Raw genomic sequence first — 23277 nt, 5'->3', positions numbered from 1 at the left:
GGAGTGGGGGCAGGAAGCGGGGGGAGCGGAGCTGCGGGGGGGGGGTTTGTATAAATAGGGAATGGGGGACGTGCATCCTCCGCTGGGTGAGGGGGGGCGCTCGGCACAAAGAAAGTGGAAAGTTTGCAGCGCTAAGCGGCCCAGGCTAGGGAGCCCGATGCGCACGTGCTGGGCCGGGGCCACCGAGACCCCCCACGCCGAGCTCGCTGCTTCTCTCTTTCGGCAAGCTGGGGGGGGTGTTGTTGGTATCGCCCCCTCCTTCTCCTCCCCCCAGGGGTGAAAGTGCAAGAGGAAGTGCAGCCGCTGCCATCTTTCCTCCGTTCCGAACGCACGGAGCCTGGGGCCGCAGCGCCGCCGCCACTCGTGCCTGGCTTCGGAAAGGGCCCACCCTGCTGCTGCCACCCGCTCGCTTCGGCCGCCGCCTTCGCCGGGCTCCAAGACTCGGCCTACGCCACCGCCCCCGTGCGCGCGGACCGCCGCCTTCGCCTTCGCCTTTTGTTTCCTCTTCTCCGGCGCCCCCACCCCGGCTCGCGCTTTGCAGGGGACGCAGCGCGCGCCCCCAGCGGGCCCGGGAAAAGCCTCGGAGCGCGCGCTTGCGCTTGCGCGGCGGACCCCTCCTCCTCCCCGCGCGCGCGCGCCTTTTGGCTGCGCGCCGGCGCCGCCTGGCGGGCGGGAGGGGAGGTGGCAGCCGCGTTTGCAGGAGGGGCGCACCTCTTCGCTCGTTTACCCCCTGGAAGGTAGACCTAGAGAGGGAGGCGGGCAGGCGGCGAGGGAGTGCTACGTGGGTCCGGCGGAGGTTGAGGGCGGCTATGTCGGGGGCAGGGCCCCGCTGGGTCTAGCCCTTTTTATTAGAGCAGGGGGCGTGTGCGCTGGGCGCACCTGAGAGTACTAGCGAGCCGTGGGCCGCACGTGCCGAGAGTGTGAGTGGTCCGCTGCACAAGGCGTCTCGCTGCCCGAGGGAAGGGACAAGGGACTGGCGGGTGCCCGGCCGGGCGAGTGGGGAAGGGGCAGCGACCATGGAGCGGGTCAACGACGCTTCTTGCGGTCCGTCGGGCTGCTACACCTACCAGGTGAGCAGACACAGTACAGAGATGCTGCACAACCTGAATCAACAACGCAAAAACGGCGGGCGCTTTTGCGATGTGCTCCTACGGGTCGGCGACGAGAGCTTCCCAGCGCACCGCGCTGTACTGGCTGCCTGCAGCGAGTACTTTGAGTCTGTGTTCAGCGCCCAGTTAGGCGACGGCGGAGCTGCCGACGGTGGTCCTGCTGATGTGGGAGGCGCAGCGGCCGCTCCAGGCGGCGGGGCTGGGGGCAGCCGAGAACTGGAGATGCACACCATCAGTTCCAAAGTGTTCGGAGACATCCTGGACTTCGCTTACACGTCCCGCATCGTTGTGCGCCTCGAGAGCTTCCCCGAGCTCATGACGGCCGCCAAGTTCCTGCTGATGAGGTCGGTCATCGAGATCTGCCAGGAAGTAATCAAACAGTCCAACGTGCAGATCCTGGTGCCCCCTGCCCGGGCTGATATCATGCTCTTTCGCCCTCCTGGGACTTCTGACTTGGGCTTCCCTTTGGACATGACCAACGGGGCAGCCATGGCAGCCAACAGTAACGGTATTGCTGGCAGCATGCAGCCCGAGGAGGAGGCTGCCAGGGCCACAGGTGCTGCTATTGCGGGCCAAGCTTCCCTGCCTGTGTTACCTGGGGTGGACAGATTGCCCATGGTGGCTGGACCCCTATCTCCCCAACTACTGACTTCTCCATTCCCCAATGTGGCATCCAGTGCACCTCCACTGACTGGCAAGAGAGGCCGGGGACGCCCCAGGAAGGCCAACCTGCTGGACTCCATGTTTGGGTCTCCAGGGGGCTTGAGGGAAGCAGGCATCCTTCCATGTGGCCTGTGCGGGAAGGTGTTCACTGACGCCAACCGGCTCCGGCAACATGAGGCCCAGCACGGCGTCACAAGCCTCCAGTTGGGCTATATCGATCTTCCTCCTCCAAGGCTGGGTGAGAATGGGTTACCTATCTCCGAGGACCCCGACGGCCCCAGAAAAAGGAGCCGGACCAGGAAGCAAGTGGCTTGTGAGATCTGTGGCAAGATCTTTCGTGACGTATACCATCTCAACCGGCATAAGCTGTCCCACTCTGGGGAGAAGCCATACTCGTGCCCGGTGTGTGGTCTGCGGTTCAAGAGAAAAGACCGCATGTCGTACCATGTGAGGTCCCATGATGGGTCAGTGGGCAAACCGTACATCTGCCAGAGCTGTGGGAAAGGTTTCTCCAGGTGAGGATGGCACCCTCTCCCCAACCCCACTCCCTGTTGTGTATTATCTTAGTTCCGTCTGAGACAGATCCTTACCAGGATCTGGGGATGTGGATCTTGGTGGGGGTAGAGGGTCACTGGACCTTAATAGAGAATACCATGTTTAAATGTTCTGAGATCCCCCGCTTTGAGGTGGTGTGGCCAAGGGCTGCATCTATGCCTTCAGGCAAGTTCTCCGGCTTCACCCTCCCCGAGGCCGGTAGGAAGGGGCCAGATTCCTTAGGCCAGAGCCACTGGGCCTCCCCATTCTTCTCCCCTGGTTCCCTTTGTGTTTCCGGCACCAGGCCGTGGGGCCCCCTCTGGGGGCGGGAGGCTGGGCTCCTCCCTCGACTTTCCCCGCCTGAATGGCTTCGGAGGGAGGAACTGAACAAGTGTGTCTGGGACTCCTTACACTCCTGAGGCCTGGATCCTCCACCAGTTTGAGTAGGCCGGCCTGCAGCAGTAGATTCCAGCTTTGCCCCTCATGTGACCCTAGGTTTGAGAGGCATAAAAGCCGGCTATGCAGAGCTGTTTTGCAATAGTAATACTGGAATCTGATGTGCTCTGACCTGGTGGCTCCAGATTCCAGTGGTCCCACAGGTCATCCTTCTGTTCTCAGGACAGACCTTCTTTTCAACTTTTCGTGAGCCTTCTTGGGAACTGAGGACTTGTCTGGGAGCAGAGGATTGGTTTTGTTTTTGTTTTTCTCCGGGTTTGAGAATATTGAAAAAAAGGCTGGTTTTAACTGAAATCCCAAGGATCTTGTATGTGTGAGAGCTTAGGGACAGAATTCCCCCAGAGAGGCCCCAAGTAGGAACCAGTCTTACCGGTCAGACAGCCCCTGCCCACCTGCTCTGGCGGGCATCTGGCTTGCCAGTCCAGCTGGGGACTTAAAGCTCCATCCCTGGCCTCTGGGGACTGAATTCCATCCGGGTGGCATTCATTGGCTGCGGTGGCGGGAGAGGTTGGGGGAGGGGAACGAAATGCTTCTAGGGGCTTTAGTGTGGACAATGAGTCCCACACCCACCCCTCCCAGAAAGGCTGGGCAAGGCATCCCTGTGTCATTCTAAAGCTGCTGCCTCAGGTCCTAGGAATCATTGAATTTCTGCTGGGGGTGGGGTGGGGTGGGGTTAGCTAGATCAGAGGGAAACATTTGCTTCCCCTCCCCCCCAGGGGGGGTTAATGGCTGAGATGCTTGGGCCCCTGGAGCTAGAGCTGGGTGGTGACTTTGTCTTTGTCTTGCTGGGGTGGAGTTCTCCCTAGAAGAGGGTGGGTGGGTGAGTGAGGAGGGAGACTGGCCAAGTTTGGCCTACCTTTCTTGATGTCTTGTTTTTAAAGTCTGTTGATCTCTTTTCCAGGCCAGATCACTTGAATGGACATATCAAGCAGGTGCACACTTCTGAGCGACCTCACAAGTGTCAGGTAGGGACTGGGCTAGGGGACAGTTGGGTGGAAGGATGCTGCTGTCCTCCCAGCCTTGGCCTGAGCACTGCTTTGCACACACCCCCACTCTGGTCTCCCTGTCCTTCCTCTGGCCTCCTTTGTTCTATCCCCAGCCTCCTCTGCTTCCCCAGGGCTATGAGACTTTTTTTTTGTCACTTGTTTCTAGTCTCCACAGTCTTTTCCTCCATTCTGTTGCTTAGCTTTCCTGTCCTGGCATTTGGGGGGCTCCTTGGCTGGTGGGCCACACTACACAGGTGTTGTCCTGGTGGATCTGACACCTAGCTGGGCCTGGCTGCTGGTTCCCAGTAATTGGTATGAACTGTAGGGGCTTCAAAACAGCCGGCCCAGCCAACAACCCTTCTCCTGGTTTGAGCTGAGTGGGAACTCGTGGGTTCCTTCAGTGGAGAAAACATGGCAGTAGAAGAGGCTGTAGGTAGGGAGAGGGTGGGCCCCAATGCCAACACAAACAGCAAGAGCAAGGCAAGGCATTCTCTTCCAGTGTGGAATCGTGTAGGGAAGGCTGGACTGGATTTTCTCCTGTCTGCTTGAAATCTATCTGGGGACTCTGCTGGCACCTAGAAAATGAGTTTTCTTTCTTGGCCTCTGAGCATTTATTTCAGTGTGATGCAAAGTACACCACTGTCTTCTTGGTTATCTCCCTTCTGCTGTGGCACGTGCCTTTAACTGATGTCAAGGCAGTGTCATGAGCTATCTATCTACAGCCTTTGACCGGGGAGACCTGTTTCTCCTGACCTGCTGGCAAGGGTGGGTTCAGGAGAGTAGAGTGAGGAATGGCTGTGTGCAGCCGCACTGAGCTCCAAGGACTAGGGGTAAGCACGGCTCACAGATGCTCATCCAGGCAGCCTCGCCCAGGGATGCTGACTCTAGATAGGCCTGCTGGGATCTGTCTTTGCCTTGCTGCTTTCTGCCTCTCCATCTCTGATCTCTGTTATCACAGAGCACATTCTGACTCCCAGGTAGGGTGCTGAGCAGCCCCAGACAGGATAGGAGAAACCCAGAGGGCAATGGGGGTGTGCCCGGTGGCCTGGGGGGGTAACCTGCACTCTCTGCCCTTTTTCCAGGTGTGGGTTGGGAGCAGCAGCGGCCTGCCGCCCCTGGAACCTCTTCCTAGCGACCTGCCATCATGGGACTTTGCCCAGCCTGCTTTGTGGAGGTCGTCCCATTCAGTTCCTGATACCGCCTTTTCCCTCTCTCTAAAAAAGTCCTTCCCAGCCCTTGAAAACCTGAGTCCAGCACACTCCAGCAATGCGCTCTTCTGCTCAGCCCCACCAGGATACCTGAGACAGGGATGGACAACCCCTGAGGGCAGCCGGGCTTTTACTCAGTGGCCTGTAGGCTAGCCTGGGTCCTTCCGGACAGGTGGAGGCGAGTGGTGGCTGGCTGGAGACCCCTGCTTTTGTCAGAGGAAAGCTAGCAAGATGGTTCCTGCCCACCACTCTCAGATTCTCCCAAGATGTCCTAACATTTTCCCAGCTCAAAGCTCTCAAGTAGTAATAGGGAAGGCTCCCCATCCCCATAGGCTCCACGTTCCTTTCTGAATGCTCTTCCCTCCCCTACTTCAACAGGGCAGCCAACCTTGTCTGGGGAACCTACAAGTTGGGAATTCTGGGGAGTTAAGCCCCAGCTTCTGTGTCCCTTCCCCTGGCCTTCTCACTTTTCACACTGACTGGGGTTCCTGGTCACCCTCCTACTTGGGAGGGGTCACCCCACCTCCAGAGAAGTGTCCTGTACAGCTTCAGCTAGGTTCAGCTGTGCAGCTGAACGCTTCATCTCACAAGGGCCTGCTTTCACTTCTGGCTAGTGAGGTCTCTTGGCTGAGGTTTTTTGTTTTTGTTTTTGTTTTGTTTTTGCTGGTCTGCTCATAACAAAACTAACCAGTAGCTTTGTATTGTGATACCAGCTTTAGGGGCTGACCGAGCAGGTAGACACTCCCTCCCCCAGGGCCCATTGGTGTGTCCCTTAGCCCCTGCAGACTGCCTGGAGATCAGGATTGATAAAAGTTTTCATTCTAACATTTGAGGCTTTGTGTGTTTTGTCCTTGGTCTGTTCTGACAACTGGCATCATTCATTGTCCCTTGGTGTATGAGCCAGCTCTTGCCCTGCCTCTGCCCTTCAACACAATTTTACAGACCTGACCCTGTAGCCAGAACCTTCTAAAAAGGACCCAGCAAGGGGTGTGCTAGCTGTCACACTGTAGGCTTGGTTAAAGTGCAGGGACCTCTTTAGCCATAGAGGTTAAAAGGGGCCACTTACTCAGACTGATAGAAGAGCCTTTTGAAGGTAAGGGTCAGGGAGCCTCAGGCTCAAGTCTCCCTTACCTGGTCTACATGCCCCAGCCATTGACTGGGCTTGGGATTTAGCCATTGCTGAGACTGGGGTGTCTCAGCCATCTCCCATTGCTTCTGGTGGCCCTATGTCTAAGGAGATAATATAATTAAATAAGGGTGAGCTGAGGGTGAACAAGGGTTAAAACCAGTGGAGCTGGGCTTTCATGTGCTGGCCATAGATTTTTTTTCCTGGCTGCAGGAGGCTTTGCAAGATGCACTCTATCGCTTTCAGACTGCTAAGGCTGTCTGTTCTTGGGGTTCCACTCAGGACTGAAAGCTTTAGGGAATGTGGGAAGAGCAGTAGCAAGTAGTATTAGTGTGTCTCCTAGCAGCAGTAGCAGCAGATTGGGATCCTTGGCTGTGGGCACAGTCGGCACTTAAAAAGCCAACAGTCACTCACTTTGTGCTGTTGGCTGGCTGGCTTTCTTTCAAGGCCCTTCTGTTTACTCCCTGTGGACAGGATGAGGAGTTCTGAGACTCAGGTCCTGGGTGTCCTCTTTGAAGCCTGTCTCCCTCAGCCCCTCAAGTCTCTCCTGATTCATTGTGACCAGCTTGTTTTGTGTTCTGTGTTGTCTGAAGTTCTGGTTGGTCCAGACTTGGACTTAAACATAGTAAAACCTGGGGACTCCAGTCACAGGATTAGTTGAACAGGAATGCCAACAACTACTTTAGGTTGGCTTTGTGACAAGGAGGTCATTTCTATTGTGGCTTCTTTATCCCAACAGAAGAAGTTCCTAATTATGTTTGCTCTGTGTTCCTTAAGAGATAATCAGTGGAGGACAGGGTAGGGGACACCAGCTGCATCTGTGGTTTTAACTTTGCTTAGTTAATCCCCAAATATTTAATCCAGTTGGGGATAATGGAGGGTTGGCTGGCCATTGTCATGGGTACCAAAGTATGACAGGGCAAAGCCTTTATAGGAAAGATCCCAAGTGGTTGTAAAAGAAGCAAGATATCTTTCACAACTTGGGCTTCCTCTCTCTAGAAAAAGGAAGAATCCTAATTATTTTCACCTGATTCATGTCAGTTCCTTAGAGTTCTGAGGCTTTAAACTTTCTTGGTGGTTGAGGTGGTGCACACCTCTAATTCCAGCACTCAGGAGGCAGAGGCAGGTAGATCTCTTGAGTTCAAGTGTGGCCTGGTCTACTGTGTGAGTTATAGGACAGCCAGGGCTACATAGTAAGACCTTGTCTCAAAACAACAACAAAAGCACCCCAGTCAGAGCTGGAGGGTTAGGGCAGTTCTTGGATCTTGGCAGATCCAGCTCTTGTCCTTGGATAAATGAGCATGTTTATGGTCTCCCGAGGTATTTGACGACCTTTCCATGGTTGACAGATTGCAGGCTGGTAGGAAGACTAAATTTCCTGTCACGGTGGCCTCTTCCGTGTCCTGATGATATGTGTCCTGAGTTTGGTCCTCCTGATGCTTTCTGGGTTAACCGCCCGGGGGCTGGACTTTGCCTGCACTATCTTGCCCCAGGACAGAACTGGATACCAAGTACCCAGGGTCAGGGTTGACTCCTTTCATAGAATGTACCTGTGTTGACTTCAGAAACACTAAGGGCATAGATTTGAGGCCTCCTGCATCCTCCTAGGGTGTGTGTCTGCCCAGCTATAAATTGGTCAATACGAAGAGATCTTTCTTTAGCTGGGAGTTCTGCTTGAAGACTGGTCTGGTCCTGGTGTTTAGATTGCTCCTCTCTCAATACCTGGGTCCTGTGTCTTAGGCAAGTTCACTTTCCAAAGTTAAAGCTTCCTTTGTCCCAAGATTAAACAGAAAGCATAAAAGCAGAGTTTCACTAGGATGAGTCGTCTTGTTTAAGTTAGTGCTGTTTACCTGTGACTGCGGGGAATGAGGGAGCTTGTGCTGGACAAGTCTGGGGTTGAGGCAAACTGTGGCATCTTCTACTTTGACCATACAGTAAGGTGTGTATGTGTGTGTGTGTGTGTGTGTGTGTGTGTGTGTGTGTGTGTATGGAGTTCTGACGCTACTCACCTTGAGATTTCAGGTTATCAAGGTCTACTTCTAACCAGGACGTAGAGGCAGCTCCATTCTAGCAAGTTAATGGAATGGCACCTCTTCACCCTCAGATGTGAAAGCTGCTTTCACTCACAGTCCTAAAGCAGAGAGCACACAGAGAAGAGAAATAAGTCCAGTTTGACGTTAGCCCCTGAGGCATCCTATGGAACCCAAATAGCTTGAAAGCCAGTGGGTCCGCCTATTTTCAAGGCCTTTGTGATATTCTGTGTTCCCCATGGCACCCCAGCTTTTGCATGCCCCAGCAGAGGAAGGGATGTTGGGGAGAATGGCTAGGGAGCTAGACACTCATCCTCAGGGTATAGGTCACAGCTGTATGAACTGGCTGAGAGTCGTGCTGGGTTGTGTCTTCTTTCAGTGGCTACACATTCCTAGAGTGTGAGGGCTGCTCTGTGGATGATCTATCTACACAAGGCAAAAAAAAGTCTCTGTTTGTGTTCAGAGCCTGCTCAGGGCTGCAGGCAAGCCCTGTCCTTGTCCTTCCACCACTTCCCCACAGTAACTCCACACAGATGCTGATGCCTGTAGTCCACTTTCTCCATTCTCACTTCAGCAGAACTGACATTCATTTATTTCATAAGCTGCTTTTTTATTAACATTACAAGAATATTATTAGGAAGTGTTATCTTTGCACTTTGTCCTGCCTTTTCCATTTCCCTGTGGCTAACATGAATGTCATATTTGAATGAAATGGATACACTGGATTCTTTGGATAAGGCAGTAAGGGGAACCCTGAGATTACACTGGATTCTTTGGATAAGGCAGTAAGGGGAACCCTGAGATGGGGGACAGGAAGCCTGGCTTTAACGCTGTAACTCACTTATGGCCAGTGCTCCTAAAGTCGGTGCTTTGTGGTTAAGAGTGAATAGCGGTAGAGGTGAACACCTGTGATCCTAGCACCCTGCTGAAGGAGCTGCAGTTCAACATCGAGTTCAGCTACTAAGAGTCAGGTTAGCCTGCGGCGGGTTGCATGAGGTCTTGTCTCAAAATCCAAGGGGCTGGGGGGAAAATGAATAAATACTTAACTCTTCACTTAGTAGAAGCACATAGGCCTTAGCTTGCAATGTTTTGAGCTTGCCTGTGGTAAAGAACCAATAATTCCAACTCGGATACACCATGAGACGGCACTATGGGAAGGAAGGGCAGCCATGTGGCATTGTGCGTCAAGCCATGCTGCACTGTCCAGCTTTCGGAAGGGACTGCTGTCACAGGCTGACCAGGCATGAGTGGTCACGTTCCTCATGCTGTTCTCCTTTCTGCACTCAGACCTGCAATGCCTCCTTTGCTACTCGAGACCGACTGCGCTCCCACCTGGCCTGTCATGAAGACAAGGTGCCATGCCAGGTGTGTGGAAAGTACTTGCGGGCAGCGTACATGGCAGACCACCTGAAGAAGCACAGCGAGGGGCCCAGCAACTTCTGCAGTATCTGTAACCGAGGTAATTTCCCACTGTTTCCTCACTTCAGAGAATGAGCCTGCTCTTGTGGGGAGCCCACCCTCCCTACCGAATGAGAAATGCCCTCACCCAGGCTTTGACCACATCACTCAGCTAGTTGTTTGAAACCTCTTCCTTTCCAAGAGACTTAATGATGGTAACAGAAGGAAAGACTCACGTGATTCCCAAGTTCAGGGTCAGACACACCTGCTCAAGTGGTAGGATGCATGAATTCACAAATGTACTTAACTGAGTTGGCTGGGAGTCATTAGCCTGAATGGGCTTTAAAAGGATCCTGCTAGCCCACTCACTGGCAAAGAGGCTGGCTCTGCAGATGAACAAGAGACAACAACTTCTTAGTATAAATGTTTAAAAGAGATTCCAAGCAGATTGTGGCCTTGAGGAAAGGCAGAATCAGACAAAGTTCTGAGTAGGGCAGTTTGCTGGGCAGGGCAGTGTGCCTGAGACTAAGGCTGGCCTACGTAGTGTCCAGCTGTGGCTGCAGTTTTGAGTTGGGTGAACTCCGGCATATCCCAGGGTCTGCTGGGTTGAGTCGGCTGTTGGAAGTGCTGAGAGTTTGTTTGCAAGCACAGTGTCTGTGCTAAGGAGGCTGGGGTGGCTGTTGTGTGAGCCAGAGACTGCTTCTTTGGCCTGCTATGCTTGCTTTGGCCAGTTGGGCATGTGGCTTGTTGTGTCTGTGGCAGGCAGAGCATTGAATCAGGAGTTAGGAGACTCAGGACTTAGTTCCAGTCGCTTTTCAGGTAGCTTTGGGCTCTCCTTGCCTTGCTTCTTGGAAGTGATTAGACTTTCCCCTTTCCATCTCATGGGGTGGCTGAGAGTTCCCTGGACCCACAGAGCTGCCTGCACCTTCGGGATGCCTCTCCTGTGAAATGGTAGAGTGGTTCTGTAATGCTTGATGATCGTGTGGTTTGGACAGGGTGCTGTCTCCACGGGTCCCAAAGTTCTTGATGGAGGTACTCTTGCTGGGTGGATAGTTTTATTGGAGTCTTGGAACCAGGTGCTGTTCAGAGACTACACCCACCCACCCAGACTTGCCTTGATGGTTACTGATCATTGCTGCTTATTCTACTAGGAAACTTGCTGTGAATGCAAGCACAAGGGCTCTCATGGCTTCTCTGCTGCTTCTTGTTTCCCTCTAGGGGCAAAAGGTGGTGGTGAGGACAAGGTTGTGGGACAGCCTTGATTGGGGATGCTCCACTTCTTAGAAAGCTGCTTTCTTAACCTTGCTTCATCCTAACCTGGCTTCCAGAGAGTACTCCCAAGTAACGCTAAACTTTCTACAGTGCACCATCAGCAGGACTTTGTCAAGTTTCCTATAAAGTTACCAGTTCCAGAACTGGCTCAGTGGGCAGAGCTGAGAGCTGCTAAAAGTGGTGAAGGATGTTAATGATAAAACCAGAAAGTCAAAAAAAGAAAAATAAATAAACTAAAAAAACCCCTAAAACTAGACAGTCCTGCTCGGATACAGGACAGCAGACTCAGGGCTGTGAGGAAGCCCTGGTGAGGCAGCAGGGAAGTTTTCCTCAAGATCTGCAAAAGCTGGGCAATGCTGGCACATGCCTTTAATCCCAGCACTTGGGAGGCAGAGGCAGGTGGATTTCTGAGTTCCAGGCCAGCCTGGTCTACAGAGTGAGTGCCAGGACAGCCAGGGCTACACAGAGAAACCCTGTCTTGAAAAAACCAAAAAAAAAAAAAAGATCTTCAAGCCATGTGACCAAGATGTGGGATGACTGGCCAAAGTCCACTGCAGGAAGACCCATTCCTCCAAGTCTAGCTCACACTGGCTACTCGGAAGAGAGGAGGACTGTAGCCTTTGTGGAGGAGGAAAAAGTAGATGCCACCTCTGGACTCATTCATCGGCAGAAATACCAACTAGCAACAGCAGCGCACCGATGCCAACAAAACCAACAAGAGGGTGGAAGGCAGGCTTTTTTTTCTGGAAGAGGATGAGGGGGCTTTGCCCCGTGCCACTGAGGCTATCAGGCTTAAATAAATGACTGTTCTGAGATCTGGGGTTGTGACTCAGTGGTGGCACTGCCCAGCAGTCTCAGGTAAGACTGAATCAGATGTCTTACAGGTGTCTTCTGAAAGCTTTCAGTCCCAATAATGCTTTGTTACTTTTAAATATTTATTTTTAAATCTTATGTATATGTGTGTGTGTGTGTGTGTGTGTGTGTGTGTGTGTGTGTGTGTATACAAGTGTATGTATGTGTACCATGTGCATGCAGGAACCCATGGAAGTCATTTGATTGCTTAGAACTAGGATTATAGGTGGTCGTGAGCCGTGTTGTGGGTGCTGGGAACCAAACCTGGGTGTTTTACAAAGGAGTGCTCTTAACCACTGAGCTGTCTTTCCAGCCTTGCTATAAAGCCCAGGCTGGCTTCAAAGTTGCCCTTTTGCTTGTAGACTTCGCATTTGGGAGACTAAGGCAAGAAGACAGCTCAAATTCCAAGCCAACCAAGGCTACATAGGTGAGACCTTGTCACAGAGGATCAGGCCTGGTGGCCTCCTGTGGCACCTGGAAGGTGGAGGCAGTATTCTTATGAGTTCAAGTCTCGCCTGGCTAAATAGCAAGTACCAGGCCAGCCAGGACCTTCTATCATAAAACAAAACAACAACCAAAATCACACAATTCCTGTCAGATGACGGCACGGTAGCAAGGTACTGTGCTTTTCTCCTGTATTGGCAGTCTTAAATGCACTGGTGGAGTTGACCCCTTTGGGGTTTGGACACAGAGAAAGCAGTCCCCAGTCTCTACATGGACAAGGACTAGCTAGAATGTGAATTGCAGGAACACCACAGGGCAAGAACAGTGACTTTTAGCATTAGCAAACCTCATTTCTGGAGAGGGAGGGGCCTGCTGATGTGAGCACAATGCTTCCGTCAGCTCCCATATCACATCATGGAGACCCTCCATCAGGCTGCCTCTTTGGCTCTTGGTCAGAGAGAGGGTGGGTGAGCTCAGAATTTCGGCTAAATACATCTGGCCTCAAAGACGTGTTCTGCTCAGGAACTCGGCTTCTGTGTCGCCCCAACACTTGACTTGCTGAGCTGCTGTGTTTAAGCTGTGGGCTTTAAGTGGCAGCTGTGGATCCATTCTTGCCACTTGCCAAGTGAGTTTGCTATAGATAGTACAATTTGCAACAGTGAAAAGTCAGGAGGATCCAGCTACATTTTCCTTAGAATGATTTTTAGGACTATGCAGGGTGTTTTTATTGTGTACTTGCTGTATTTTGAAGGTAGATAGCTCTCCCTACACAGAGTGGATATGGTAATTCCTGGTGCTTCTTTCCCATTCACTTGGATTGTGGTGGGCCTGCCCTGGCTTGCCATGAGAAGGGCTTCTTACTGCTTCAGAGGCCCAAGGGAATGGAAACCAAAGGAAAATTCCCTTGTGAAGTGGCAGCCAGCATTGTGTCCTCACAGAGTTCTCATGTCCTGTGTGGGTTTTCTGGGCCCACTGTACCTTGTTGGCTTGTGTTTCAAGGGCTAAGAGCCTCCTCGTCGCTTCCCCTTAGCCTTTCCAACCCACTCCTGACTGAAACCTGCTTCCTAGGAATGTTTGTCTTCCAGTGTCTGGCCCTGAGCCAAATACTTCAGCACAGCGCAAGAAGCGCAAGACGGCTTTCCAGGCAGGCTAAAAAGCAAGCACCTGATCCAGGTCCATCTTTAAGGCAGCTATGTTAAAAAGGAAACACTTTCCTGATCCCAGTTTGCCTCTAGGGCCACTCCCACCACCTGCTGTCCTCAGGGCTATTTGCTGGCAGCCTACTCTTTCGAGACAGGGTTTCTCTGTGTAGCCCTGGCTGTCCTGGAACTCACTCTGTAGACCAGGCTGGCCTTGAACTCAGAAATCTGCCTGCCTCTGCCTCCCAAGTGCTGGGACAAAAGGTGTGCGCCACCACCGCCCGGCAGCAGCCTACTCTTAACACATTTATTATCACACAATAGTGGTGATAATAAACACTATACAAGTCCAGAGGACCTTTTTGTTGTTTATTTTGAAGCTCTAGAGCAATTTTATGAAGCGTTTGAAAGAAAAATGTCAGGGCATATCAGTCTAGTTCTTTAGAGGAACAGAACTGATGGAATGTGAAAAAGTAGATACATGAAAAGGGGATTAATCAGAATGCTTTACCAGCTGTGGTCCAGCTAGTCCAACAACAAGAGGTTGTTCAGTCCATGAGGCTGGATGTTCATACAACAGAATCCGGAAGAAGCAGGCTCCAACGCCATGGAGAGAGGGCTTCCTTCTTCTGTGGCCTTTATACAGGCTGCTAGCCAAAGGTGTGGCCCAGGTGAAAACTGGATGGTCCCACCTCAAAAGACCCAGATTAAAGTTATTTATTCCCACTTCAAATTATTTAATTAATGAAAAAAAATCTGTCACAAGTGTACCCAGCCACTTGGGTTTTAGTTAATTCCAGAGGTAGCCAGGCTGACACCAAGAGGTGTCATCACAGAGGAAAGAAAACAAGCTGCAAATCTCAGTAGCTCCTGGGAGAAGAGAGATGAAGAAAAGGAGAAGGGTCTTGCATTTTAAATTAGGAATGACTGTCAATTCTGAAAAAAGTGATAGAAAAAAAGTTATACTGTTTTGAGTTGGAACCCAGAAAGGTGGGCAGGCTTAGCTGCAAAAGTGTGTAAACAGCTGTCCCTGAGTAAAGACACAGATCCATTCAAGAGACCAGTGGTTAAGGGCCAAGTTCTGATAGGATGTATTTCTATGGTTCCTGCAGTGAGGTCAGGTTCTGCTGGTTGGTGGTCATACATGTTACATGCATGAAAATTACTTCACCACATTAAGCCTTTTCTCTATTCATTGACAAAATGGGTATAATAATTTACAATGGGTAGAAAGTTTGGGGAACTCTGTAGACTATGTAGTGTAACATGTTTGGTTCTAGGACACCATCAGCATTTAAAAGTGAAACTTTGAGCTGGGCAGTGGTGGTGCAAGAAGAGGCAGGCAGATCTGAGTTCCCAGTCAGGCTGGTCTACAGAGTGAGTTCCAGGAGAGCCAGGGATACACAGAGAAACGCTGTCTGGAGAAACTTTAAAAAAGAAAAAAAAAAAATGCCGGGTGGTGGTGGCAGCAGTGGCGGCGCACGCCTTTAGTCCCAGTGCTCGGGAGGCAGAGGCAGGTGGATTTCTTGAGTTCGAGGCCAGCCTGGTGTACAGAGTGAGTTCCAGGACAGCCAAGGCTACACAGAGAAACCCTGTCTCGAAAAAAAAAATGTGTAGAAATCACATAATACATTTCCACCCCTGAATCTTTAGCAGGGGAATCTCACTGTGGCTGGAGTTTTAAAAGGGAACAAGGGGCGAACACGATGGTTCAACAGGTAAAGGCACTTGCCACCGGAGAGAACCAACTTTGACAGATTGTCATCTGACCTCCACCTCCTACCCCCCAGTAAATAAATACATTGGAATAAAACAAACTTAAATGGAAGTACAAGTGCTTGAGGAATGTGCTGGACAGATCTGGAGTGGATTAAAGGAACAAGGTTAGAGCACTGACATGCCAAATGAGCCTTATATTAAAACGCTTTGGTTCCTGCTAAAGGTACTTTCTGATCCTTGCCTATGGTGGGATTCAATGGCATGCCTTTTTCTTATGAAACAAGTCATTTTATTGCCTGATTTTTGTGGCTGTCATCCTCCAAAGACCTTGACATTTGTGGAAATGGCCCAAGATCTGCTCTTCCAGCTTGAGGTACTTATGCCTTAAACTGACCAAAGCATGAGGTGTAAAGTGGATCCTACTTCAAGATGGCAGGAGATCATTCTGGGTGTACTTGATGGATTTTCCAATACCAAACTGAAAAGACCACCATGGATAAGGGATGACCATGATGTCACAGCTGCGTAACTCGTTGCCTCCGTTCTTCAAAAGGTGGAATCAGCTCTTAAATCATTGTTCTGAAGGCAGAAAAGTTAAAATAGAACGTACTCCAGCAGGTAGAAGAAAGGGGACCCCTGGAAGCATTCCTTGGGGACTTCACTTGTCTCCGTCTGTTTTCCCTTTACATTATAACCAGGCTTCTGCTGGCTGGAGTCCCATATACTTGTCTGACCACATTTCTAGCCATGGTCTCTGCAGCTGACATGGGCCTGTGGGACGTCTACTCAAACCACCTGGTACTGCGGCACCAAGTGAGCCAAGGTGGCTGGCCTGGGCCCTTCAATGTAGCCTTGACAGAGAAGCTGACTCATGGACAGTGAAGCTCTCCATCCTGAACCTCATGTGATGATTGCAGATGCTTTTGAGCCAAGGAGAGAACCCCTTCCAGGTGCAGCTGACCAGGGAATGCTAGCCAGAGCTCCAAAGAAAAGGCATGGGGAGCAGAGAGTTATCTCTTGCTGGCTGTGGGATCTCATCTCCTTTTGTCTTGTTTAGGTTTCTCCTCTGCCTCCTACTTAAAGGTCCATGTTAAAACCCACCACGGTGTTCCCCTTCCCCAGGTCTCCAGGCACCAGGAACCCATCCTGAATGGGGGAGCAGCGTTCCACTGCGCCAGGACCTATGGCAACAAAGGCAAGCGACCCCTTGCTCTGCACTTTGCTTCTCTGCGCAGACTGTGTTGTGGGGGCGCTGGGCCGGGTGGTGGGGAGGCAAGAACCGCAGTGCTCTCTAGGACTAAGTTTGCCACGGGTTTCTCACTCCAAGACAGTGAGTGAGGCTTTAGGGTACTGCTGCTCCAGCCTGCCTCTCTTCCCCAGCCTTCTTCCTTCCTCTTGGCTAGCCCCCATTGACTGGAGCCCTACAGGGTTGCCCTAGGGCAGGAAGAGGAGCACTGCATGACGAGTTTCTCTGGGCCTAGATACTGCCTATTGCCCAGTAGGGCAGTGTGGACCTGGCGCTGAATGCTTTCTCTCCTTGGTTGATCTTGTGGGTGGGTGGGAGCCAGTTGCTGGCTTTTCTGTGATATTGGTGGTCGGCTGCCATAAGTGGCTGCATTTGTGAGATGCATGGCAGTAAATGAGCTACCTGATTGCCTCTGATTTGGAATTGGTGTGACAAGAGTTTCCAGGCTCGCTGTTAACTTGTTGGTTCATGTTGTTTGGGGGGTGTCAGACTGTTGTTGCCTCTTTGCCAGGGGCATGGCGGATGGCAGAGATGGCATGCTCCATGCTCCCATCACGGACCTCCCATCTTGGCATGGTTCTCTGGACCCAGGAAGGAAGCTGGTAGTTGGTAGTAGACCCCAGTGTGGGCCAGGCAAGGTAGGGCAGAAAGGGCCATGTTGTGGTCTAGATGGGCTACCCAGCTGACAGAGATGTTCAGGGTTGCTTTTCATCCATGTGCTTTGGCTGTATGGCCCCGGAAAGGTCTTTGCAGAAGTGGAAAGGTAGGCCTGGTATAAGCGTTGGTTGTTGTGTGAGCCATCAGTAGAATCTAGCTGAGTAGAGGAATCCATGGTTCTAGCCCTGCCTGCTTTGTGAAGGTAGCCAACTGGTGTAGTGCAGGGACAAGCCACTGACAGACACCTCAATCCTATCACAACAGTTTTACTCCTGGAGGTACCTCTAGGTTGTTCTGGGCAGAAGGAAGGGGAGATCCCTTCTTGGCCTTCCTTCCTTGAAGCAGGCTGAGGTGATGATGAATTCTACACACACATCCTCATGAAGAGTTTATAGTGAGGGAGGCTGCTGGCTCCAGGGCACTGTCATCTTGTCCCTACAGGCATTCCATGTTCCTAATCAGACCAGTCAAACCTTCATGGGTTTTGCCAGGTTAGTGACTGGCCAGGGTTGGCCTTCCACGGCCTGTGAGCTGGCCTCTTGTGGCCCCTCCAGGAGGGGACAGCTCTAATGCCTGGCCTCATCTCCTCCCTGTTTTGTTTTTTCCTAGAAGGCCAGAAATGCTCCCATCAGGATCTGATTGAGAGCTCTGATTCTTATGGTGACCTCTCAGACGCCAGTGACCTGAAGACGCCAGAGAAACAGAGTGCCAACGGCTCTTTCTCCTGCGACATGGCAGTCCCTAAAAACAAAATGGAGTCTGACGGGGAGAAGAAGTACCCATGCCCTGAATGTGGGAGCTTCTTCCGTTCTAAATCCTACTTGAACAAACACATCCAGAAGGTGCATGTCCGTGCCCTTGGGGGTCCCTTGGGGGACCTGGGCCCTGCCCTTGGTTCACCTTTCTCTCCTCAGCAGAACATGTCTCTTCTTGAGTCCTTTGGATTTCAGATTGTTCAGTCAGCGTTTGCATCATCTTTAGTGGATCCTGAGGTGGACCAGCAGCCCATGGGGCCTGAAGGGAAATGAGACGTGCTGTGTCCCCACAGAACAGCCGCTGGGGACTGCTGAGCAATGCTGTGAATGCGGAGGGAAGTGATGTCTTTGGGTTCTGTAGCTGAGAGGTTTTTATTCATTTTTAACCCCCGTCCCTTCCCCTCCCTCCCTCCATTACCCCACCCTGCTGTGGTCTTAGAAATAGACTCTCAACTGTTACTCTCTGTAGAAATACCTGCGAGACTCAGTATGGGACAAGGGCAGAAAGCACTGCATAGGCCTCTGAGGCAGCACCAGTCCTGGTTTCTCTGGTGCTCTGGAGCCAGGATTTCTGGTGCTCAGTTATTGGTGATCCTAACCCCAAGTCCAAGGCACTCTTGGACCTCACTTGGTAGTTTTGGTCCCTCCCACTTCTTTCATTCCTCACCCCTCTTCCTCTGTCCTCAAAAGAAGTTAAGTAGGGTCTTTGCCCTCTTATGGCCAACTATTTGTGAGGAAGCCAGAAACCTGTAGCATCCCATGGACCATACGAAGAGTGTCCTCTGAGGTTGGCCCTGGTCTTCCTGAGCTGCTGGACGCTAACATTTCACTGCCAGGACAAGCTCATCTACTGAGGACACCTCTAGCCCAAATTCCAGTTCTTACTTGATTTTAACCATTCAACTTGCTGTTGGGTTTTGATTCTCTAATTCTTATTATTGTTATTTTTAGGACCAGTTGTAGTGAATTGCTACTGAAAGCTACCCCAGGTGACACAGAGCTCTTTGTAAACCGCAGTCACACATTAGGGTTAGTATTAAACTTTGTTTAGGTGTACCATAATTAACTTGGCTAGTTGTTTGAAGTCTATGGAAGAAATAGTTTTATGCAAAATTTTAAAAAAAAATTCCAGTTTGATCAGGAAGAGGGTTCAATGGTATTGGGAGCCAGGAAGGTGGGAGAACCTCAGGTAGAGACATTGTGTACCTTGATTGTGTTACACTTGAGCAAGCCCAGGTAAACCTTGTGATGTGAATTGACCTGATCAGACTATATTAAAAATGTTAGTACAATACCTCTGCCTGTTCCCCCTCGTCCAGTTTTTCAGCTGTGTCTTTGGGACCTGGACTCAGCAGTCTGTACCCACTGCCCAGAAGGGGCGGTGAGTGGTTCCGGAGAGACCCTGTTTCTTGTCCACTGCACCTGTTCCAGTGTGCCTGGCACAACACTGGGTAGATGTTCCCACCAAAAGATTTACATCCCAGGACTCATTCTCAACAAATACTAAGCCCATATTTTCACTGCTATGTACCAAGTATGTTTCATGGTCTTTAATGAACAAAATATCCCTTGGACTTAATTGGAGAGAAAGTTAACAAGCAGATTTGGAGATGGCTTCTGGATAATGAGAAATACAAGAGGAAAGACAGCAAAAGTGGTGGGTCAGTGACAGCAGGAGGTAGGGTAGTCCAGGAAGGTGTGAGGCAAGGGCTTGGGAGGGGACTCAAGGCAGTCATCTGCTATGGAGGGATGTGGCAGGAAAAAAATTATTTGTGGGGGTGGGGACGGGGCTCTAAGTAGCCACTTGAGGTCTGCTCCCCCATGTCATCTAGCTTGCTTTGCTGTTTGTTAGTTGTGAACAAATGAAGAAAAGACATTTCTTCTGAAGACATTCTTAGTTCTGTGTCCTGGAGACTTCCCAGCCTTTCTCTGAGGGTGGAGGTAGGAGTGGTGAGCAGCAAACAGGACAGGAGTCGAGAAGTATGTCTGTGTGTGTGCATGCCTGCTAATGTCTGCAGATGAGCGCATGTGGAGGTCAAAGGACAGTCCCCAGTGCTGTTCTATAGGAGCCATCCTTTTAAAAAAAAAAAAATGTTCATTGGTGTTTTTTTGCCTGTGTGCATGTCTGTGATGATGTCAGGAACCCTGGAGCTAAAGTTACAAGACAGGTGTGAGTTGCCATGTGGGTGCTGGGAATTGAACCTGGGTCCTTTAGAAGAGCAGCCATGCTTTTAACCTCTGAGCCACCTCTCCAGCCCTGACCTTACTTTGTGAGGAGCTCTTTCACTGACCTGGGGTTCACTAAGTAGGCTAGGCTGGCTAGCCTGCAGACCCCCGGGATTACTGGTCTCCCCAGTTATGGGATTACAAGTGCGCTTCACTGTGCTTGGCAGCTTTTTCTTTTTAATCATGTGTTTATTCTGGGGCTCACACTCAGGTTATGTTTTCTTTCTTTTTTTTTTCTTTCGGGTTTTTTGTTTTTGTTTTTTGTTTTGTTTTTTTCGAGACAGGGTTTCTCTGTATAGCCCTGGCTGTCCTGGAACTTGCGCTGTAGACCAGGCTGGCCTCGAACTCAGAAATCTGCTTGTCTCTGCCTCCCAAGGACTGGGACAAAAGGCATGTCCCAACACTGTCCCGCTACAGGTTATGTTTTCAAGGCAAGCATTTTACTGACTGAGCTATATCCCAGCCCCACAAAGGACTGATGGAAACAAAACCAGTTGCCAGAGGGACTGGCAAGATTACAGCACTCCAAGGTTCTTGAGAAATCTCAAAATGAATAGAAATAGTTTTTTATATCCAAATAGAAAAAAAAATAATCAATGATAAAGAGAAAGAAACAGACCATAAGGGACAGAGCACAACTTTACTTAGCCCTATGTTAATGGTAATTTATTGCTCTTCTGATTTAAAGGCAGAGCCTTCTGGTTAGATTTTTTAAAACAAGCCATGCATGCATTTATATGAGCTCTTGGGTGACTTGCTGGGGTCTGGACTGTAGAATATAGGGTTGGCTATTTGAAGTGACTTAGCAAATAGGCTTCCATAACATGTTCAAGTCGTGGCTTTGTGACCATTACAGAATTTGCAACTGATCACACTTGTGTTAAAGTAAACACCTGGCCTTGCGCCAAGGACTTGATGAAGTTGCCCTGAGTCCTTCCAAAGATTTTTTTTTCAAAGATTATTTATTATTATAAATAAGTACACTGTAGCTGTCTTCAAACATACCAGAAGAAGGCATCAGATCTCATTACAGGTGGTTGTGAGCCACCATGTGGTTGCTGGGATTTGAACTCAGGACCTTCAGAAGAGCAGTCGGTGCTCTTAGCCGCTGAGCCATCTCACCTGACCTTCAAAGATTATCTTAATTCTGTGCCCTAGAGACCCCTGGCACTTGGGCTTGGACAAGTGGGGACTGTATTTCTGTCACTGCCCTATATGGCAGGAAGTGAACAACAAAGCAAGCAGGTGCCTTTGCCTGCCCCAGCTGCCTGTATCTTCCATGCCATAGACAGAAGCTGTGGAGATCATGATGCATAAAAGATGGCCTTCACACCTGCCCAGGATGTGTGTTTCTGCTCCTGAAGTGCCAAGTCCTGAGCAAATTTCCAAAGGTCAGTCTTCCCATCGGCAAACCAAGGGGAGGCTGAAAGACCACCGTCATCACAAGATAAGGGTCTACCCATGCTAAAGTGACCTTCCACACCCCAAACTTCCCTGGGCTTTACTAAAGTAAAGGTAGATTTGTGAGCACACCATCGAGCTAGCCCAGCACTGCTGGAGGTTCTGGGCCATGAACAAACCAAGCCTGTGGCCCTGCACTCGCCTTCTGTGGCAGATTACTGTGTGAAGTTAAGGGGGACCCCATGGTCCAAATGAATATAAATAGCTATAGAGGAATTTGATCACCAGAATGTAGAAGCTGGAGGCCCAGCAAGGTGGATTTGTGGGGTTCCAGAACACAGTTGAGATATTTTATGCAACTCTGGCCTGACTTGGTAATGAGTAAATGGCTTTTTTTTTTGTTTTGTTTTGTTTGTTTTTTGTTTTTTTGGCTTTTTGAGACAGAGTTTCTCTGTATAGCCCTGGCTGTCCTGGAACTTACTCTGTAAACCATGCTGGCCTTGAACTCAGAAATCCGCCTGCCTCTGCCTCCCAAGCGCTGGGATAAAAGGTGTGTACCACCACTGCCCAGTGAGTAAATGGCTCTTGCTCTTACCCTGGCCTCCTGTTCCTTTTCTTAGCAGCCCCCACCCCACCACCAAAACACAAAAACAAAAACAAAAAAAAACCCAACCAACTTTGTGTAGCTCACCTTTGAATTCCCTAGGCTGGATTTGCTTCCTCCATGGTATTTCCCAAGCACAAGGCCATACCTGTAGGTCTTTTTTAAACCTGTCAGCCTTTATGATGTTTTCCAGTCATAGGCTGTTCCAAATAAATACACTATTAGTAATAATGACACTAAAGGTGCCAACTACTTGTCTAACCTTCAAATAGATCAATTCACAGTCACTTAGAATAAGGTACACACTATTTTAACAATCAACAGGCTTGATCCAAACCCAGCTATAGGCAAGCAGTGAGAATGGAACCCAGCAGTGCAGCCTGAGCTGCTTCTGTGCCATCCTCCAGTGGGCCTTTACTCCAGCTGTCTTGTCCCGCTAGTGTCCACATAGAGCTCTCAAGCTTAGAGCCTGAGTTACCCCCGGCCTTGTGCCTCTTTGCTCTGCCCCACAGAATGTCTTTCACTTGAAGTCCCTCAGCCCACCTCAATCTGTATGTCTGCATCTTCTATGTGCCACAACCACCTTGAACTGTTGCTGCTCTAAGCACTGTCTCTTCTCTGGGTAATCATTGTGCTCTGGTTCATTCTTATTATCCCAGGAGACAGCCAGCCTGGTTCAGACCCTACAGGACCTCTCAGAGTGATGTGGGTCTGTTTCCTCACCAAAACCAACAACACCAACAAAGCCATTCTTCCAGGGCTGCTAAGAGAACAAAGTAGCTGATACCTAATAGACATATTAGGAAACACTCAAAACTCCTTTCAGTTTACCTCAACCGTCTCTGCTCAAACCCCTTCATTGTAATAGAGTGAGCAAGAACAGGGCTAGCAAACAATTTTTGTGCAGTGCCTTTTTGTCGTTAAAAGAGGAAAAATTTGTTTTATTTATTTTGACCATTTAAAACTGCAGGTTAAAGCCAGCCTGCTCTACAGAGTGAGGTCCAGGGCAGTCAGGGCTACATAGTGAAACCTTGTCTCAAAAAACCAAAACCAAGCAAACAGACAAACAAAAAAAAGCCTGCAGGTTGGGTATTGTGCACTTTTATAATCCCAGAATTTACTAGGAGGTAGAGGCAGGAAGATCAGGAGTTCAAGGTCAGCCTCAGCCACATAGGGAGTTCAAGACCAGCTTGTTTGGATTGTGTTCAAAGAAAGTAAAGCACTTAGTTGTAAATGACTGAATAAAGTCAGTCATTCTGAGGTCGGGCTGGAGTTGGGCCTCCAGCTGCCATGCTGTAAGTGCTGCTTCTGTTCTGTGAAGTCTAATTCTGGGTTAGAGGGTTTAGCCTCCTGTTGGCAGGCTCCAAGTTTCTGGTCTGCTATGCAGTGCCACATCAGCTAGCATGGCTGTGCTGAGGAAGTCTACACAAGGAGGTCCAATGTGCTTATTAC

The 23277-nt window shown here is 50.3% G+C and overlaps 1 protein-coding gene and 1 long non-coding RNA gene across 12 annotated transcripts in view; one reads left to right on the top strand and one right to left on the bottom strand.

The window, feature by feature from the left end:
- The first annotated feature begins 310 nt into the window (after nucleotides 1-310).
- On the top strand, nucleotides 311-18888 carry Patz1 (POZ/BTB and AT hook containing zinc finger 1). 9 transcript variants are annotated; one of them, XR_004110132.1, is made up of 6 exons: nucleotides 311-2287; nucleotides 3664-3727; nucleotides 4831-4922; nucleotides 9400-9571; nucleotides 16059-16131; nucleotides 17449-18888. XR_004110132.1 is itself a non-coding variant. In XM_031340658.1 (5 exons), the coding sequence occupies exons 1-5, from the start codon at nucleotides 1017-1019 to the stop codon at nucleotides 17480-17482; spliced, it is 1614 nt and encodes a 537-aa protein (XP_031196518.1). In that variant the 5' UTR covers nucleotides 311-1016; the 3' UTR covers nucleotides 17483-18888. The 9 variants fall into 9 exon arrangements, 8 of the variants coding, with proteins under 8 accessions (XP_031196518.1, XP_031196514.1, XP_031196521.1 ...); XM_031340658.1 differs by lacking the exon at nucleotides 4831-4922; XM_031340654.1 differs by lacking the exon at nucleotides 4831-4922 and having other exon boundaries at nucleotides 15994-16131.
- LOC116069768 overlaps nucleotides 1352-23277 on the bottom strand; it is a 37796-nt gene continuing 15870 nt past the window's right edge. The window contains exons 1-5 of one of the 3 annotated variants that reach the window (XR_004110135.1): nucleotides 21913-22087; nucleotides 9747-9896; nucleotides 8954-9131; nucleotides 8092-8213; nucleotides 1352-1468 (exon numbers count right to left, since the gene is read on the bottom strand). This is a non-coding gene — a long non-coding RNA (uncharacterized LOC116069768). Of the gene's footprint in view, nucleotides 1469-8091; nucleotides 8214-8953; nucleotides 9132-9746; nucleotides 9897-21912; nucleotides 22088-23277 lie in introns of those variants that run through there. The other 2 variants (XR_004110134.1, XR_004110136.1) reach the window with 2 other exon arrangements.

This window comes from Mastomys coucha, unplaced genomic scaffold (genome assembly GCF_008632895.1).
Source record: "Mastomys coucha isolate ucsf_1 unplaced genomic scaffold, UCSF_Mcou_1 pScaffold22, whole genome shotgun sequence".
Taxonomy (NCBI): domain Eukaryota; kingdom Metazoa; phylum Chordata; class Mammalia; order Rodentia; family Muridae; genus Mastomys; species Mastomys coucha.
The sequence above is the reverse complement of the archived record's forward strand: the minus strand, read 5'-3'. Positions and strand labels throughout refer to the sequence as shown.

What these genes read in the sequence shown, in the direction of transcription:
- Patz1 (XM_031340654.1), top strand. Translation starts at nt 1,017, where the DNA reads ATGGAGCGGGTCAACGACGCTTCTTGCGGTCCGTCGGGCTGCTACACC. An exon ending in TGTGGGAAAGGTTTCTCCAG is followed by an intron (nt 2,288 to 3,663) that starts GTGAGGATGGCA and finishes TCTCTTTTCCAG; the next exon opens with GCCAGATCACTTGAATGGAC. An exon ending in AGCGACCTCACAAGTGTCAG is followed by an intron (nt 3,728 to 9,399) that starts GTAGGGACTGGG and finishes TTCTGCACTCAG; the next exon opens with ACCTGCAATGCCTCCTTTGC.